The 15,999-nt window shown below is 42.6% G+C and overlaps 1 protein-coding gene across 2 annotated transcripts in view; it reads left to right on the top strand.

The window, feature by feature from the left end:
• COPG2 (COPI coat complex subunit gamma 2) overlaps positions 1–15,999 on the top strand; it is a 139,060-nt gene that overhangs the window by 122,350 nt on the left and 711 nt on the right. For both annotated transcript variants that reach the window (XM_060107457.1, XM_060107458.1), the window contains exons 21-23: positions 14,567–14,664; positions 15,420–15,558; positions 15,854–15,952. In XM_060107457.1, coding sequence (XP_059963440.1) covers positions 14,567–14,664; positions 15,420–15,558; positions 15,854–15,952 — 336 coding nt within the window. The remainder of the gene's footprint in view (positions 1–14,566; positions 14,665–15,419; positions 15,559–15,853; positions 15,953–15,999) is intronic.

Genomic DNA, 15,999 nt, shown 5'->3' with positions numbered 1-15,999 from the left:
ACCCTCCTTCTCACCATGCCCGTCTCCAGCACTTTCCGTGGGCCTCTGCCCCTACCAGCCCATGCTCCTCGGGCCTCACCCCCCTCTCCCTGCCCCTTGCCTGCCTTACCTGCACGGTGCTCTTCCCCCTGCATGGGCTTCCTCTCACCCTTGGCCCACTTTTGGGGGCAGATTCTCCACACCCACTTTCTCCTTCTAACTCCCTGCCATCCCTCTCAGCACAGTGTGTTCCCTGATCCTCTCAACAAGCCTCTCCTGCCCTGGCTGCCGGGTGCCATCACCTGAAGTTCCTCACTCTTGTGGCCCGTCGGAGCCCGCGCCTCTACCACACTCTCAGTTGTTGGAGGCAGCTCACCTGACCTCCTAATCCTGGGCCCAGTTTCTAGGTCTCTGCTGCTTTGCTTCTCTATGGCACACACAGCAACACCTTCAGCTACCGTCTGTGCACCTTCCAGCTGGATTCAGTTGTCTCCTCTGCTCTGTGCTCCCTTTTCCGTCCCCCATCCACTGCTCAACCCAGTTGAGTCGCCTCTGCTTCAGGCACACTGTGTTGAATCCTCACGCTCCGCGCACCAACCCACGCTCATGAGCCAGGCTGAGCTTGCCCCCCGGGCCGCACGACCCCACGACATCAGTCCCTGTAACCTTTCAGGTTTCCATCCAGACCCCTTGTCACGTACTCTTCTGACACAGCTCTCAGGGAGGCTCTGGCCTCTGACTCCCCGACCTTTTCCTCTCACTGCAGCACTCTCGCCTTCTTCCCACCCTCCTGCCCCCGCACCTGCCAGACCCACTCCCAACACCACCGCCCTCAGTCTGGACCTGCACAGAGCCCTGGGTCCTGCTGTCCGCCCTCCCTCCCCTCTCCGAGCAGTCACCTCTCTCCCAGATGCTCTCCTGCACTGTCCTCTCCCGTCCCATCGGCCCCTTCCTTCTGCGTGGACACCCCCCTCCGGTGCTCTCTGCTCACATACACACAACCCAACTTCCTTTCAGTCACCACTTCCATCTCCCTCAGCCTTACTCCTCCAGAGTCCTAAGCTCAGGGACACCATGCTTGCAATCCCCTCCCAAATGATTGACAGTAATCCCACTCCCCCTCCCCCAATCATTCCAGGTGCCTTGCTGGCTACATTCATTTACTCGCTGTCTCCCTGGTCCTGCCTGGGTCCTTTTCCTCCATGTCTGACACTCTTGACTCTGATGCCTCCGTCTGCCCGACTCGGGCTCATCTGCTCATGCTTCACCTCTCTGCCCAGCTGTCCACCCTGCCCCTTCCACCCAGTGATTCTCACCCGAGGATGCATGACCCCCAAGGCAAGCCTATCAGCATCATCTTTCAGGAATGTTTTTGTGTTTTCTTCTTTGATCTTTTTGGTTTTGTTTTTGCTTTGAGCAGTGCACCGCTCACCCTCAGATGTTCTGACAGGCCTGCCTTGGGGTCCATGCCCACAGCCCCCCTTGGGTGAAATCTACCCCCCCCCCCCCGGGGAAGAATCACTGCTGTGGAAGCCCAGCGTGCCTCCCTGGGCTGCACTCTCCCCTTGCCCGCCTCTAGGCTCCCACCGGTTGCCATTGACCCTTGTTCCTCAAGGATCCCAGCCCTGCCCCCACTCTGACACTGATCCAGCCATCCCTTCTTGGGACCAACACAGTCCCTTCCATCTGACATGCCCCAAGCTCCAGCCTACTTTACATAGTTATACTTTTCATTTTCTTAGGTCTGTCTTCCCTCTTAGTCAAGAATCATTGTTGAATGTGACTTTAATTCTTTTTACTTCAACTTCCTAAACCATCCACATTCATTCCGTTGTTTCATTTCACTCGTTTTCAAAGTGCTTAGTGTTCACTGTGTTAGAACAGAACCCTGGAAATCTACTCATTGCAGCCTTCATCCTTTTCTATATCTATGTTTTGCAGGACGTGCTCTAACCTCTTCCTCTCATCCCTCATTGCCCTACTCCACTCTCATTGCCAGACACTTTTAATTTCTCTCTCTTCTGGATCTTGTTGAAAACTTGACCCTTCCTTGAACTCAGCTATTAACAGGTACATATAGCCTTAACTCCCTCTTCTCAACCTGATTTCACTCCCATTCCCATTTAATATTTTCTCCTCTTTCATAAGTACTTTGTATGTTTTAAGTTTATATACTATAACAAGTTTGGCAAGATTCTCTGTTCTACCACCTTATTTTAGCCACTCTTTGCTATTATCCGCATCATGTGTTGGTTTTACTAGACTCTAGTTTTGTCATTGTGTTTCTGTAATCCATGCAGTTTTCCTCTCCTTTGTTCTTCCTCTATTTCCATTACTACTGAATAAGGTCATTTTCGTCTCATTTTTATTTCTTCTCATGGAATCCTTTAGTCCTATGTGTAACTCTAGTTTTGCGTATCTATTTTGTTCCTCTTTCTCTTCTCTGCCATATTTTAACCCCCTAGTTAACCCGTCCTTGTTCCGTAATTCATCCAGTACCACCTTACGAAGTTATAAATCCTTTCTAGATGTGGATGTGCAGTTTTCAATTCCATTCCATGACACCCTTTCCCCCCGTCAGCTGAATTCTTCTTTATCCATGTCTTAACTTCTTTTCCCACTTTGCCTTTTTCTAATATTCCACTCTACTGCATGTAGTTGCCTTCTGACTTGTTTCCATCTGCCTTCACTTTCTTCAGTACTTTTGGCCTGTCTTTAATCCTGTGTCCATTTCTGCCCTCAATAAAGATCTGCTTATTGTGAAACTGTTTTACCCTATATTTTATCTCATTACTCTGAAATGTTTTCTTATCCATACAGTGCTCTTTTTACTTGGTTTCTATCACCTGTATTCTTCCTTGTTCCACTAGATACAATTATAGTGCCAAAACTTGTTTTTCAGTATGTCACTCCTCACATGAGCTTTCCCATCTAAAGTTAAATTTTGCTTTGCCACCCATTTTCTTCTTCTTTTTTCCCTATTCTGCCTTTTATTAACCATCCATATACTGAGTATGTACCTTTCTCATACGCTCACTAATACCTCCCTCTTTGGTTCCTCTTTTTGTTCTACATTCATTGCTCAATCCATTTCCATATTTCTTCTTTTTACATATTTTGCTGAATTGCTTTGGTTTTCCATTTATTCCTTAGTAGGATCACTGCAATTTGTGTTGTTTTAGGTCCACTTTACTGAATTTATCTCTGACCTTTCTGCCGACTACACTGTTTTATACAAATGTACTTTCCCACATACAGTCCTTCTTATGTCTCATTTTCAGTTATCACTTTATCTCCCCCTTTTCTTCCTTTAAGAAATGCCTCACCACACAGTTCTCTTCCTGGCTCAACTGCTTTATAAGTACAAGCAATTTTCATTATCCTTTCTTTTAAATAGGCTGAATAGCAGTTTTTCTTAGTAAATGGTTATATTGCAATATCTTAAATGTGAAAAGGCCCATAACCATTTTCCTTTTAAAAAAATCCAACATATCTTCTCAACTATCACAAAAATGCTATTATAAAAACTTTTAAGTATTTCTTATAATATAAACCATTTTAAAGAACTACATAATTATTTAACATAAAATTCATTCACTAGTGTACATGTTTGTAGTACAAAATGATCCCATACTATGATATAAGACTGTAATTGCATTCTCCTTTTACAGTGCATGGAATAATGAAAGGTTCTCAAGAGAAATAACAAATGCATATACATTTTCAAAATGCATTGTATAAATAAGAAACTCTTGGGAAACATTTACTTACCAACTGGCGAATTGCTGGAGTTGTTCCACACATATTATAGGGAAGATGATAGGAGTAATGCACAACACATTTAAAAACCTTGAGCATAGGAAGTAAACCTATAGATAAAAGACCTATGTCTGCAGCAAACATATACTATTCCAAATAGACTGTACAAAGTCAAAGTTTTTGCTAGCACAAGAATGCTAACTCACTCTACCAAGTTTCCCAAGCACATGGTGATATGTAGGTAAAAACTTTTCATGTTAACAAGTATTTTGGTAATGTGAGTAGATAGCTGGTGATACCTGCATTCCTCATTCTGGTCTCAGTAATATTTACCATTTTGCGCCTTGCATATTACAAACCCAGCCTAATTCATACATCCCTTCTCTAACCAGCATCTTCTCTCCTTTCCTCTTCCCTCTTTTTTTTATACGAGTCTTTGCAGTTACTTCTTTCACTTTCAGCCGGTCCTCACGTGACTCCTTAACTTCTCAGCAAGCTAACATCACACTTACAGGCAGGTCTTCCATAACTCCTTTTGACTATTTGCCCTACCAGATCTTAAACATTCCCTTATCTCTCACCCACAGATTCTATAATATATCAATAAATGCAGTATTATTCTCTTGAGATTGCCTCATCATGATTCGCAACCACTCCTCAACCAATAGCATTCATTTGCTCTACTAGAAAAAGTATCCAATCCACACCTTCTAAAAGGTCAGTCAGTGGTGATGTCTTTAAGGTTTCCACCAATGCCTTCTTGTCAAGGTTTATGTTAATCCATCTCTTTCTAACCTTTCTTAACAAGCAATCACTTCAGTCATAAATTTCCCACGAAGACTTCAAGAGCCAGCCTACCCAAGTCCTGTTCTTTTTCAGGGCCCAGATCCTCTTCCATTTTATATACGCAGTTCGGGGACCTGACGGTTCTGTGTTTCTTTCATTCACACCTGATCTGTCTTGTTGCCATTCCAGCTACTCAGAACTACTCTCTAATTCACACAATGCCCCTTTACTTACTTGCCATCCTCTCCTATTTTCTTTTTATTCTGTCATGACCTTTGGCCTTAGTATGGAGCAAAAGCCATTTCTCCCATCTGTATGACTATTCAAATAATGTCTTTCCATCTGCAAGGAACTTGAACATTGCTTTTCTATCCGTTTTCTCCTTTTCCCCTTTCTCCTTTTGCTGCAAACTCCTTACATTTCCTCCAACATCCCTTCTTTCAGCTGTATCATTCCAGTGAATCTGATCATCTTTCCTGGATATGTACACTTCTAATGTTCAGCACTCGCAATTCAGCCTTCATCCATCTTCCTTATTTCCTGCACTCTGTACTGAAATCTGTTTCCACCCTCCATGGAGTCTGGATTTTCCCAGGATTTCTGCTCTGGCCCATTTTAGGTCCAATCACATTTAATTGCTCTCTAACCTCTCATTCTATTGACTACACTGATTGCTTCAAATCTTTTTCCAACAAAGCTTTCTGGGCAGCAACACATCATACTCCAGTTCTTACTTGGCGGTATTCTCACCTCTTTCCTTGGCTGGTTGATACCTGGCTTGCCGTACAATCCTTCACTGAACTTTTGGTTCTGATCTCTCTGTGCTCCTCATCCTGGACCTCTTTAACGCCCGTCCTTGTTTAACATGTTGCTAAACTGCATGCTCTGCACCACAGCCTATATCCTACACCCCCTCTCCTTACTTCGATTTCAGCCTCAATTTTTTTCTCTCTCTCTTTTTAAAAATACATCTCAGCAGTTTCTCTCACAGCCAGTCCTAACATGATACTTTAATTTCTGAGCACTTTAACATCATATCTCAACAAGCTCTTCCTGAGTTCCTTTGATTATTTGCTCTGTCATATACATGAACATCTATAATATTTTTGGTTTCCATCTGTAATCATAGTGAGGGACACATTAGTCTTCTCTTGAGGCGCACTTCCACTCACTCCTTACCAAGTACACTTCATCCTCTCACCAGATAAATGCCCCACCTGCACTCTCTAGTTGGTCAAACCAGCGTCTTTCAGGTTGCTATCAATGACTTTTCATCAGGGTTCATTCTAACTTCCCCCTCTAACCATTCTTATCAACCAATCCCTTTAATTAAAATGTTCCGTTCCCCCAAAATTCATATACCTACCATCCCACTTCTTTATATCTTAACTTTATGCTATATTTGATTTGAGATTTTTTAAAAGAAATAGAACAGTGAACATGTAATTGAGACTTCCTTTGTACCACTTTAGAATCATTTACCTCTTTCCCTTCTAAGAGAAAATCACTAAATACTTAAATACTTATTCTCATAAATATTTTATACTTTTCACAAATATTCATATATCTATAAATAATATGTAATGCTCTCTTTGAGGGATATATATATATTCATTCTTAAAAAAATTTTTTTCCCATCAAGACTTTGAGTGCTAGTCTACTTTCTAACTCCTATTCATTCATATGCAGGCCTTTACTTCTCTCTAGTTATATACCACTCATTGTCATCTTTAACTAACACCAAACATTTTTAACCAGTTAGACCCCTTCTGAGATCTGACAGATTTCTCCATTCCAAGTCTCTTCAATTCACATCTTATTTGCCTTTTTGCTACTCTGACTACTGAGAACCCTACTCTAATGCATGCAATGCTCCCATTATTTAGATTAAAACCTCCTCTTCTTTCTTATTCTTTTACGCTCTACCATATCTTAACTATCCATTTCAGCTACTGTCCTATGTCATAGCAAAGGGTACAGTAGTTTTCTAGTGAGGTTTACCTCCCTAACGATTCCCAACTACTCCTCAAGAAATACAGATAGTCTTCTCTACAGACAAACCACTGGCCCATGCTCCCTAACTGGTCAATCCTGATGTGTTTTAAGATTACTAACAATGTCTTCTTAGGAGAATTCATCTTAATAAAACTGCCGTAAACTTTATTATTAACCAAGCTTTTAACTAAAAACTTTTACCCACAGCATTAAGAGCTAGTCTACTCTAAAATTCCCATTTTTATCCAGGTCCTTGAAACTCTGTTAGATACACCACTCATTACCATTGGGCCTTCCCATCCAATTTGAACATTTAAGGAAATCTCCATTCTGAGTCTCTTTATTACACACCTGATCTGTATTGCTGCTATTCCATTACTTTTAAGTCTTCTATAGTTCATACAATAGTCCTTTATTAAGTTAACATACTTTCTTTTGCTTTTTATTCCATCACAATCTTGGTCTAAATATGGTAACATAACTACCACCAGTCAATAGATACCATTCTTAAATCATCCCTTCACATCTGTGGGAAGCTTCACTTTGCTCTTCCATTGCTTTCCCCTGATCCTTATTTTGCCCCAGAGAAACATGCTGCCTTGTCTTCTGTGTCCCTCCTTTCAGCTTCCACCTACATTCACATCATTCTTACAGATTCAGCTGTCCCTTTGGGCTAGATACTCTCCTCATGTTGGACACTCACTGCCCAAGCCCTGCTGTCTTCCCTTTGTGTCCTACACTCTTTACTGCATTTGTTTGTATTCTCGGTTTAGCATAAACTTCATAGGATTCCTGCCACTGGCCTGCCTTTTAGTCCATCCCACTTGGCCTGTTTCTGACCTTTCACTCTATTGACCACACCCACTGCTTCTAGTATTTTTCCTAAAAAGCATCTGGACAGCAAAACTTTATACTCCAATTCTTACTTTGCTACATTTTAACCTCACTTTCTCTCATTCATACACAACTCTAACAAAATTCCAATTCCCATTTCCTAATGTTCCCATTTAGACCTCTTCAGTGTCCTTCCATATTTATTTTTCTACACTGCATGTTCTGCACACTAGCCCAATTCACACACACTTTCTGCTTATTTAGTTTCCAATCTCCATCTTTTGCTCTTTCCTTCTTTGCTATTTTTTCATACAAGTCTCCTCAGGTGCTTCTCTAACTTACTGCAAATTCTAGTATATTTCCTTAACTTCTGAGTATATCTTTAATGTCCCTCTTATGGGACATTCTTTCCAGTTTCCCTTTGGAGAATTCCCCCATATATCTTAACCTTTCACAGTGATGAATGCATATTCTTTTTGAGGTTACCTCCTCTCCTGATCCCCACTCTGTGCCTCACTCAAAAACAATTTTCTACTCTTTTTTTTTTTTTTGCGGTACGCGGGCCTCCCACTGTTGTGGCCCCTCCCGCTGCGGAGCACAGGCTCCGGACGCGCAGGCCCAGCCGCTCCGCGGCATGTGGGATCCTCCAGGACCGGGGCACGAACCCGTGTCCCCTGCATCGGTGGGCGGACTCCCAACCACTGCGCCACCAGGGAAGCCCCAATTTTCTACTCTTTAGATAAGCCTTTCCCTTAGATAGCTTCTAACCTGTCTTCTTCCTTTCCATCGTGTTCTTTGGCCCAGCTATGGTGCCTATGCCTCCAGGTGGTATCAGTGACAATATCAATATTAAGTGATACCTTCTCATCTGGCTGGCAGCAATTTTAACTTTGCTGTTTTACTCCTTTTTCTTTATTTTGCCTTATTAAAAACTGTATCTTGGGGCTTCCCTGGTGGCGCAGTGGTTGAGAGTCCACCTGCCGATGCAGGGGACATGGGTTTGTGCCCCGGTCCGGGAAGATCCCACACGCCGCAGAGCGGCTGGGCCCGTGAGCCATGGCCGCTGAGCCTGCGCGTCCGGAGCCTGTGCTCCGCAACGGGAGAGGCCACAACAGTGAGAGGCCCGCGTACCGCAAAAAAAAAACAAAAAAAAAACTGTACCTTATATTCAGCATCCCTCTTTCATTCAGAGACTGTGTATGTACATATCATTCCCATAGATTCAGTAATCTCTTCTAGATAAACAAACACCTCATATTCAGCAGTCACTGTTCAGACTCTGGACTGGATTATATAGTTCCAGCCCATGCAGCCTCTCTCTTCCACAAAGCTTCCTGAACAGTTCCCCTTCATAACCTCAATTCTTATTAAGCCACATCCCCTCCTTCCTCTCTCTTTTTGCGTGGCTGCAATCTAGATTAACATAAAATCACTCTGTTAAAGTTCCTACTCTCCCATGTGCCAGGATTTCTCACTCTAGCACTCCTTAATGCCCTTACCCATTGGCCATGTTACTCTCCTGAAAGTTCCTCACCCGAGTCTAATTCACATGGCCCTTTTCCATTTTTTAGTCGCCATTCTCTCCTTGTCTACTATCCTTTCTTACAAGTCTTCTCAGTTGCTTCTCTAATTTTCAGCTAATCCCAATATGACAGCTTGCTAGCAAAGATTTTTTTAATCGGGATTACTCTTAATCTGCCTTTGTCTAAAGCAGTGGCTCTCAAACTGCAGTTTGTTAAAATACAAACTGCTGAGCCCCACACCAAATTTCTGATTCAGTAGGTCTAGTAGGGCGAAGAATTACATATTCCTAGGCAGTGCTGATAGAACACATCTTAAGAAGCACTGCTCTAAACTTTCCCCCAACCAAGCCCTTTAATTAAAAATTTCCCACGAAAGCATCAAGAGCAAGTCTACTCCTGACTATCACTCCTTTTCAGGCCTCTATTTCTCTACCATTATAGACTAGTCATTGCAGTCTGGCTTATAGCCAACATACCACTCAGGCCCATTCTCACACTATAGGCTTCCCCATTCTGGGCATCGTTATGGTCCTGTGGTTTTTCTTATTACCACCCACCTACTCAGAATCGTTCTCTAGTCTATACAGTGCTCCTCTTAGCTTTACCCCCCGCCCCTCCTTGTGTGTCTTTTGGCCCAAGTATGGGATCCTCTCCCTCCAGTCAATACCTGTCATTCTTCAAATGGCATTCTTTTAATCTGGGGGTACCTGTAATGTTCTCCCATTCCTTTTCCCTTGCTACCTATCTTGCCCTAAAGAAATATGCTGCCTTATCTTCAGCTTCTCTTCTTTTTATAGCTACCATCTGTTTCATTCAAGTGGACAGCACTCCCTAGCCAGGTTCTCTCCCCAGGAGCTGTCTCTCCACTTTCAGAAAATCTTCACACGACAGAGTAAATTCTAAGGATAACTTTAATGTGGCATTTGCAAGATATTCATTTGTATCTCCCTTTGGTGGTCTGCCCTCCCACGTCTTAATTACGTATAGCATAATTTCATCTACCATCTGTAAATGAAAATAACAAATGAAGTTTTACTTTTGAGTTGGGCATGATCGCTAGCCACTCAACTCTCAGTATTAGTCATCCATGCTATAGACCAGTGCTCAGAGATTTATCCTGGTGTCTTTAAGGTTGCTGGCCTGTCTTTATATCAGAGTTCATCTTAATCCATCTCCTTCCAATCCTCCTAGCTAAAACTTCCCACCAAAACTTCCCATTACTTTTCGGGCCCTGTTCTCCCATTGTATATACGGCTTTTCAAAGTCCAGCATTAAGACCCATCATTTGACCAGACAGACCCATCTAAGATCTTACAAGAGTTCTCATTCTGGAAAACTGTGTTCCTCATCTTACCTGCCCATGCCACTCCACCTGTTCTCAACTGCTCTTCATATAGTTCTTCCCTTATGTAGTTCCAGTCTCTCTCCTTTCTTATTTAATCATGATCTTTGGTACAAGTATGGTACCATATCCCTCCTGTCAGTACCTGCCAATCTTCCAATGACCCCATCTCTTCTGCAGCTCTTCCACTCTTTTCCTTGACTGACCCTAGAGAAACACCTATACTACCTACAGTCACTTGTTTTTTCAGCTACCATCTTTATATCATTTCTCATGGATTGAGAAGTCTCTTCTTTCATCTTGTTTTCTGCACACTGTTCTGAATACATTTGCATTCTCAGTTCAGTACGGACCTTCATAGGATTCTTGCCACTGGCCATGGCTTGGATCCATCCCATTTAGACTCTTTAATATGTCACTCCATTGGTCATACTTGTTGCTTCAAATATCATTTGAGAAAAGATTCCCAGATTCTGTTAGTGAGGCACTCCCTCATGAACACCAGCTCTTATCAGCCACTTCCTCTCCACATCCTCTCTCCCCTTTGGCTGTAACCTAGCTTAGCTCCCATCTCTCTACTTAATACGCAGCTCTGCCCTTTTCCAGTGCTCCTCCTTCTGGCCCTGTTTAATGCCCTTCCCTACTCACACCTTATATTCGGCACCCCAGCCTAAACCCTCCATCTTCTGTTTTTATGCTTCTAGCCTCCGTCTTCTCCCCTCTCTCCATGATATTTTCATACAAATCTCCCTAGGAAATGTCTGTCACTTTTAGCCATGGTAGGGTAACTTCTAAGAGCAACCAATTTTAATGGCGCACTGAAATAATCTACGATAACTTAGCTATCCATCACCCTTTCATTTACCATCTTGTCTACAGAAGGAATGGAGGCAAAGTACTTCTCTTGAGGTGTATTTCCCTCAGAATATTCACCCATTCTCCAACAATAATCTATCTTCTGGCCAAACTACCTATTCACGCCCTCTATTAAGTCAAACCTCCTCTCTCTAAAGTTGGCAGCAATGGGATTTTATCCGCATTCATTGTAAGCAGCTTCCTTATAAACTTTGCTGTCACCCAAGTCCTTTAACAGTTTCCCTCCAAATCGGTGCTTCAGGAGCTAGTCTACTCCTGCCTCCTCCTCAGGTCCTTGCTCCCCGCACTTCCTGTATACTTCTCATTGCTATACGGTCTTTACATCCAAAATGCGTCCAGTTAGACCATTTTGAGCTCTGACAGGGTTCCCTATTTGAGGCCTTTATTACACACCTGCTCTGCCTTCTGTGCTCTCCACTATACAATATTTCCATTTATCTGCCTCCAGTCTCTCTTTTCTTTCTTTATTCCATCATGACTTTTGGCCCAGGAATGCTGACTTATCCTTCCAGTTGATGTCTGTCATTCCTTAGCGTCTCCTTTCTGTCCGAGGGCAACTTTAATCTTACTTTTCTGTACCTTTCTTCCTTTTTTCCCATATTTGTCCTAGAGGAAAACCTTATCTTCAGCACGCCTTCTGCCACATGTGTAGCATCTTCCTGGTAGGCATGTTCTCCTCATTTTTGGCACTCACTGCTCAACTTGCTTTCTCATCCGCCTTGATTCCCTGCACACTCTATGCATCCCTTCCTTCTCAGTTTGGTCCAGACCTGTGGGGATTGCTGCAGGTAGCCTGTGTTTCAGGCCCATCCCTCCTACCCTCTTATCTTTCACCCCACTGACCACATCATTTTCTGTAACTATTATTCCAACAGAGCTTTCTGGCATCTCCTCATAACCCCACTTATTTAGTCACAGTCTTCCCTCTAGTGGCTGAGGCCTGACAGCTCCCACCAAATCTCCCACTCTGCCATTTGCCACACTGCATGTTCTGCGTCCCAGCCCAATTCACATGGCTCGCTCCTTTCTCAGCTTCCAGCATCCATCTTTTCTCTAAGTCTGTGTTTTGGTATTTATTTTCCCTACAAGTTTCCTCAGTAGTTATCTCCCATTTTCAGTCAGTTCTCAGACAAGCCTCATTTCTGGGAACAGTCTTAATGTAGACCTTCAGGGCATTCCTCTCTTACTCCCTTAGTTATCTGCCTTGCTTCATTCATGAAGCTCTCATCTTTGTCATGGCAGTGGACTCAGTATTGTTCTCTTGCCATGGAAAGGCTCTCTCTCACCCCCTTCTCCTCATCACCCAGCGTTAGTCATCCTCTCTCACAACACTGAGCTATTGCTACCAGTGGTTTTTAATGGAGTTCACCTTAGATTCCGTGTAACTTCTCACTGTATTAACCAAACCATTTAATTGAAAATTTGCCACAAAAGTTTCAGAAACATTATCTCTATTAATACCATTCCTATTTGCTTCCTTAATCCATTTTTCCTTATCACTTACTTATATATAAAGTGTCTTCTGTCTTTACTTATACATAAAGTTCAACCAGTTAGCCCAGTCTGTGATCTACCATTATTCCTGACTGTCTCTCCTTATTCCTCTTCATTTGCCAGTAGCCTCCATGAACCAACCTGGGGTTCATATAATCTTCTATTACTCAACATCTATCCTGTCTCTCCATTTTTATTTGATCATGACCTCTGTTCATACTGTAATCCCATTCTCTCCATTCATTTTTTCTTTTTTAAATATCTCAACTGACACATTCTAGGTTTGTGTTAATTTGCACTTCTTTCTTTCTTCTTCTTCCCCCTTCCTCCTGCAGAAAATCCTACCTTAATTTAAACAAGATCCTTCTTTCATCAACCCCCTATTGCACTGAAATACATTCTGTAGTTTTGATAGGTACACTCTTTCCTATATGGGGCAGTCCATTCCCATCATCTGTTTTCGGTATGCTAGAGTGAATTCATTTGCTGTCTGAATTCAGGCCTATTCATAGGATTCCTACCAGTGGCTTTAATTACCTCTAACATTTCAATCTCTTGACTGCCTCAGCTACTAGAGCCTGCTGGAAAATATCTAGTCTCCTTCCTTTGAAATATAAGGTATTTCACATTTGTTCCTAAACACATTCTCTTCTCAGCACCTATGTACTAATCTCTCTCTTACTGCTTCCAATTACACCACTGCCTTTCTAGCCTCTTTCCTTTAGCTCGTGTACGTACCTCTGCTTGCCAAAGCTCTTTTGCATCTTTTGAGATCCAAATAAACTGTACATCCTTTCAAATTTTTTATGATTTTCCCAGGCTGTTAATCCTGCACTCCCACATAGCACTGTATTAAAACTTATATTAAAGAACCTATGGTAGATCTCTCACACACACTGTTATTCAACTCCTAGACAATCAGCTGTGGGGAAAAAGGTCATGTCTTAGTCGTCTTTTTATCTAAGGATCTGGCATATTCATTTTATACCTTTACATTATAAATGTATTGACATTTTCTACATTTTTGGATGGAGGGAGTTTAAAGTTAAGACTGAACAAATGAAAGTCTCACTACCCAACCTGTCATATACAGTCTTCACATCTGAGTCTATTCTCTCCTGTCTTTGCCTATCCCCCAAGTAACTTTCTAACTCCACAGTTTCATATATATATACACACACATATGAAATTTTTTAAACCTATAAGCCTTTTCCAGACCATGGACTAGACCCTTATGTGCTTTTTCTTCATCCATGATTAATAAATCCCCTCCTTCAGACAGTTCAGAAAATCCTATCTTCTTCATGAAGACTTCATTTTCCTTCATTTCTTCCACTGATTATCTCAAGACATATAACTGCCCACTTGCTTTTCCATTGTAAGACATGACTTCACCAATATTAGAACTTCATTACTGACCTACTCACTAAAGGTTGAAAGTTGACATGAAGCAAGTTCATTCTGGTGGTCTCTGAACCCACTTTTGGTCCACAGTCTACAGATATAATATCTGTAAAGATAGCGAGACTGTGATATACTTAGTATTAATTTAATGATCTTTGTGCTTTACCATCCATATTTTATGCTTTGTTTGTCAGCTCCTAAAGTAGTGGTTCTTAACGTGTTGACAGGCATGGCAAAAAGCCCCTTAAAAGGTATCTCCCCTGCTGCTTTCCTGATCTGTAGTCAGATGCTCTACTACTGAGCCATACCCCCTGCTTTCCTTATCTGAACATAAAAACAGAGTTTTGCCCATGTTGTCTTTTCTGTACTGTTCTAACTCGCAGCAGGGAATAGATTTTAAAGTCCAGCCTACCGGCTTCTTTTGAGAACTACGACCCTAGAAAACGGCCTACACATGTGTCACTTGATAATTCAGAACACAGAGCCAAGGGCAGGTGGCGCTTCCTAAGTTACTGATGGAAACCGTGTGATTGTGCTGCCCATGACACAGGCTCGCCTGCTCTCTCTCCTACAGCTGCAGGTACCTTCAGCTGCACCATGAAATTCACTGTCCGGGACTGCGACCCTGACACGGGGGTGCCAGCTGAGGAGGGGTATGATGATGAGTACGTGGTGAGTCTCCCCTGCAGAGAGGCTCACTTTGACCCCTTGCACCACTGAGTGACTTCTGTCTGGAGAGAACATTTTCATCTGACGTGAACTTATGGGATTGTATTCTCAAACATGTTACAGCTGAGGAGGACCTGGGCTAATCCTCCTCTGTCGTGGGAGTGCATCATGCCAAAGAGAATTGGGATTTACCACTTCATTACTGATTAAAGCAAAACTCACCCTTTTTAATGTTTTTATAATAGGGATAATTAAGAGATGAAAAAGAATTACATGATTTTCATTGAGATCAGCTTTATTTAAAGTATTGGGGGTAGAGGGTTTTTGTTGTTGTTCAGCAGCTTTTAGTTTGCTTATAATGTAGCCACATCGTGGACTGAAAAGCCTTCACAGAATACAGGGAAAAGTTTTAGAAATATCTACCTGTTCGTGAATGCAAAGTTCAGAAGGCCCTGTACGGCTTGAACTCTGCAGTTACGTGTGGCAGTGTGACTGCTCTGTACCTACGCCAGGGCTACAGACGTTAATCTGAATATGGCTCTTGCCAGATGACCTGTTTTCTTGCTTTCCTTTGCTAGGGCCTACCTTGTTAGACTTATCCAGACTACAGAACTTCAAACTAGCTCGGTAGTAGAGTTTTTCCTAGGCTCCTGCAAAGGCTATAACACAGGATGATAAAACCAAATGAACTAGTCTCTTCTACCTTTGTACTGAACTGAGAAGACTCGTTTTCTGACCCCTGTTTGTTAACCCACTAGCTAGAAGATCTTGAAGTGACTGTGTCTGACCACATTCAGAAGGTAATGAAGCCTAACTTTGCTGCTGCCTGGGAAGAGGTAGGCGACACCTTTGAGAAAGAGGAGACCTTTGCCCTCAGTTCTACCAAAACTCTTGAAGGTGAGAACAATTTTGCTATCAGTATATTGCCTGATAGCAGTCTAACACCTAATACGCATATTTGTTTTTCCAAAAGGACTCCCTTTTCTTTAAAAACTCCGTAAACTATTTCACTTTAAAAGGCCAGAACGCTGTCTTCATCACCTAACAGAGTCAACCCATTTCCAGTCCAGTAGCCTCCCTCCACACACCACCACCAACCCCGTGCACCCCCAACTCCCAGCACCAACTAGTGCAGAGGCAGATCCCTACGCTGACCTTTTCTCATACGGTTGCATCCATCTTCTCAACACAGAAGCTGTCAACAACATCATCACATTTCTGGGCATGCAGCCATGTGAGAGGTCGGACAAAGTACCTGAGAACAAGAATTCCCATTCCCTCTATCTGGCAGGTAAGAAACTTTCACCAGATTTCTCCTTTATTTTGTTGCAAAATTTG

The sequence above is a fragment of the Mesoplodon densirostris genome, chromosome 9 (genome assembly GCF_025265405.1).
Source record: "Mesoplodon densirostris isolate mMesDen1 chromosome 9, mMesDen1 primary haplotype, whole genome shotgun sequence".
In the NCBI taxonomy this organism is placed as follows: Eukaryota; Metazoa; Chordata; class Mammalia; order Artiodactyla; family Ziphiidae; genus Mesoplodon; species Mesoplodon densirostris.
The sequence above is the reverse complement of the archived record's forward strand: the minus strand, read 5'-3'. Positions and strand labels throughout refer to the sequence as shown.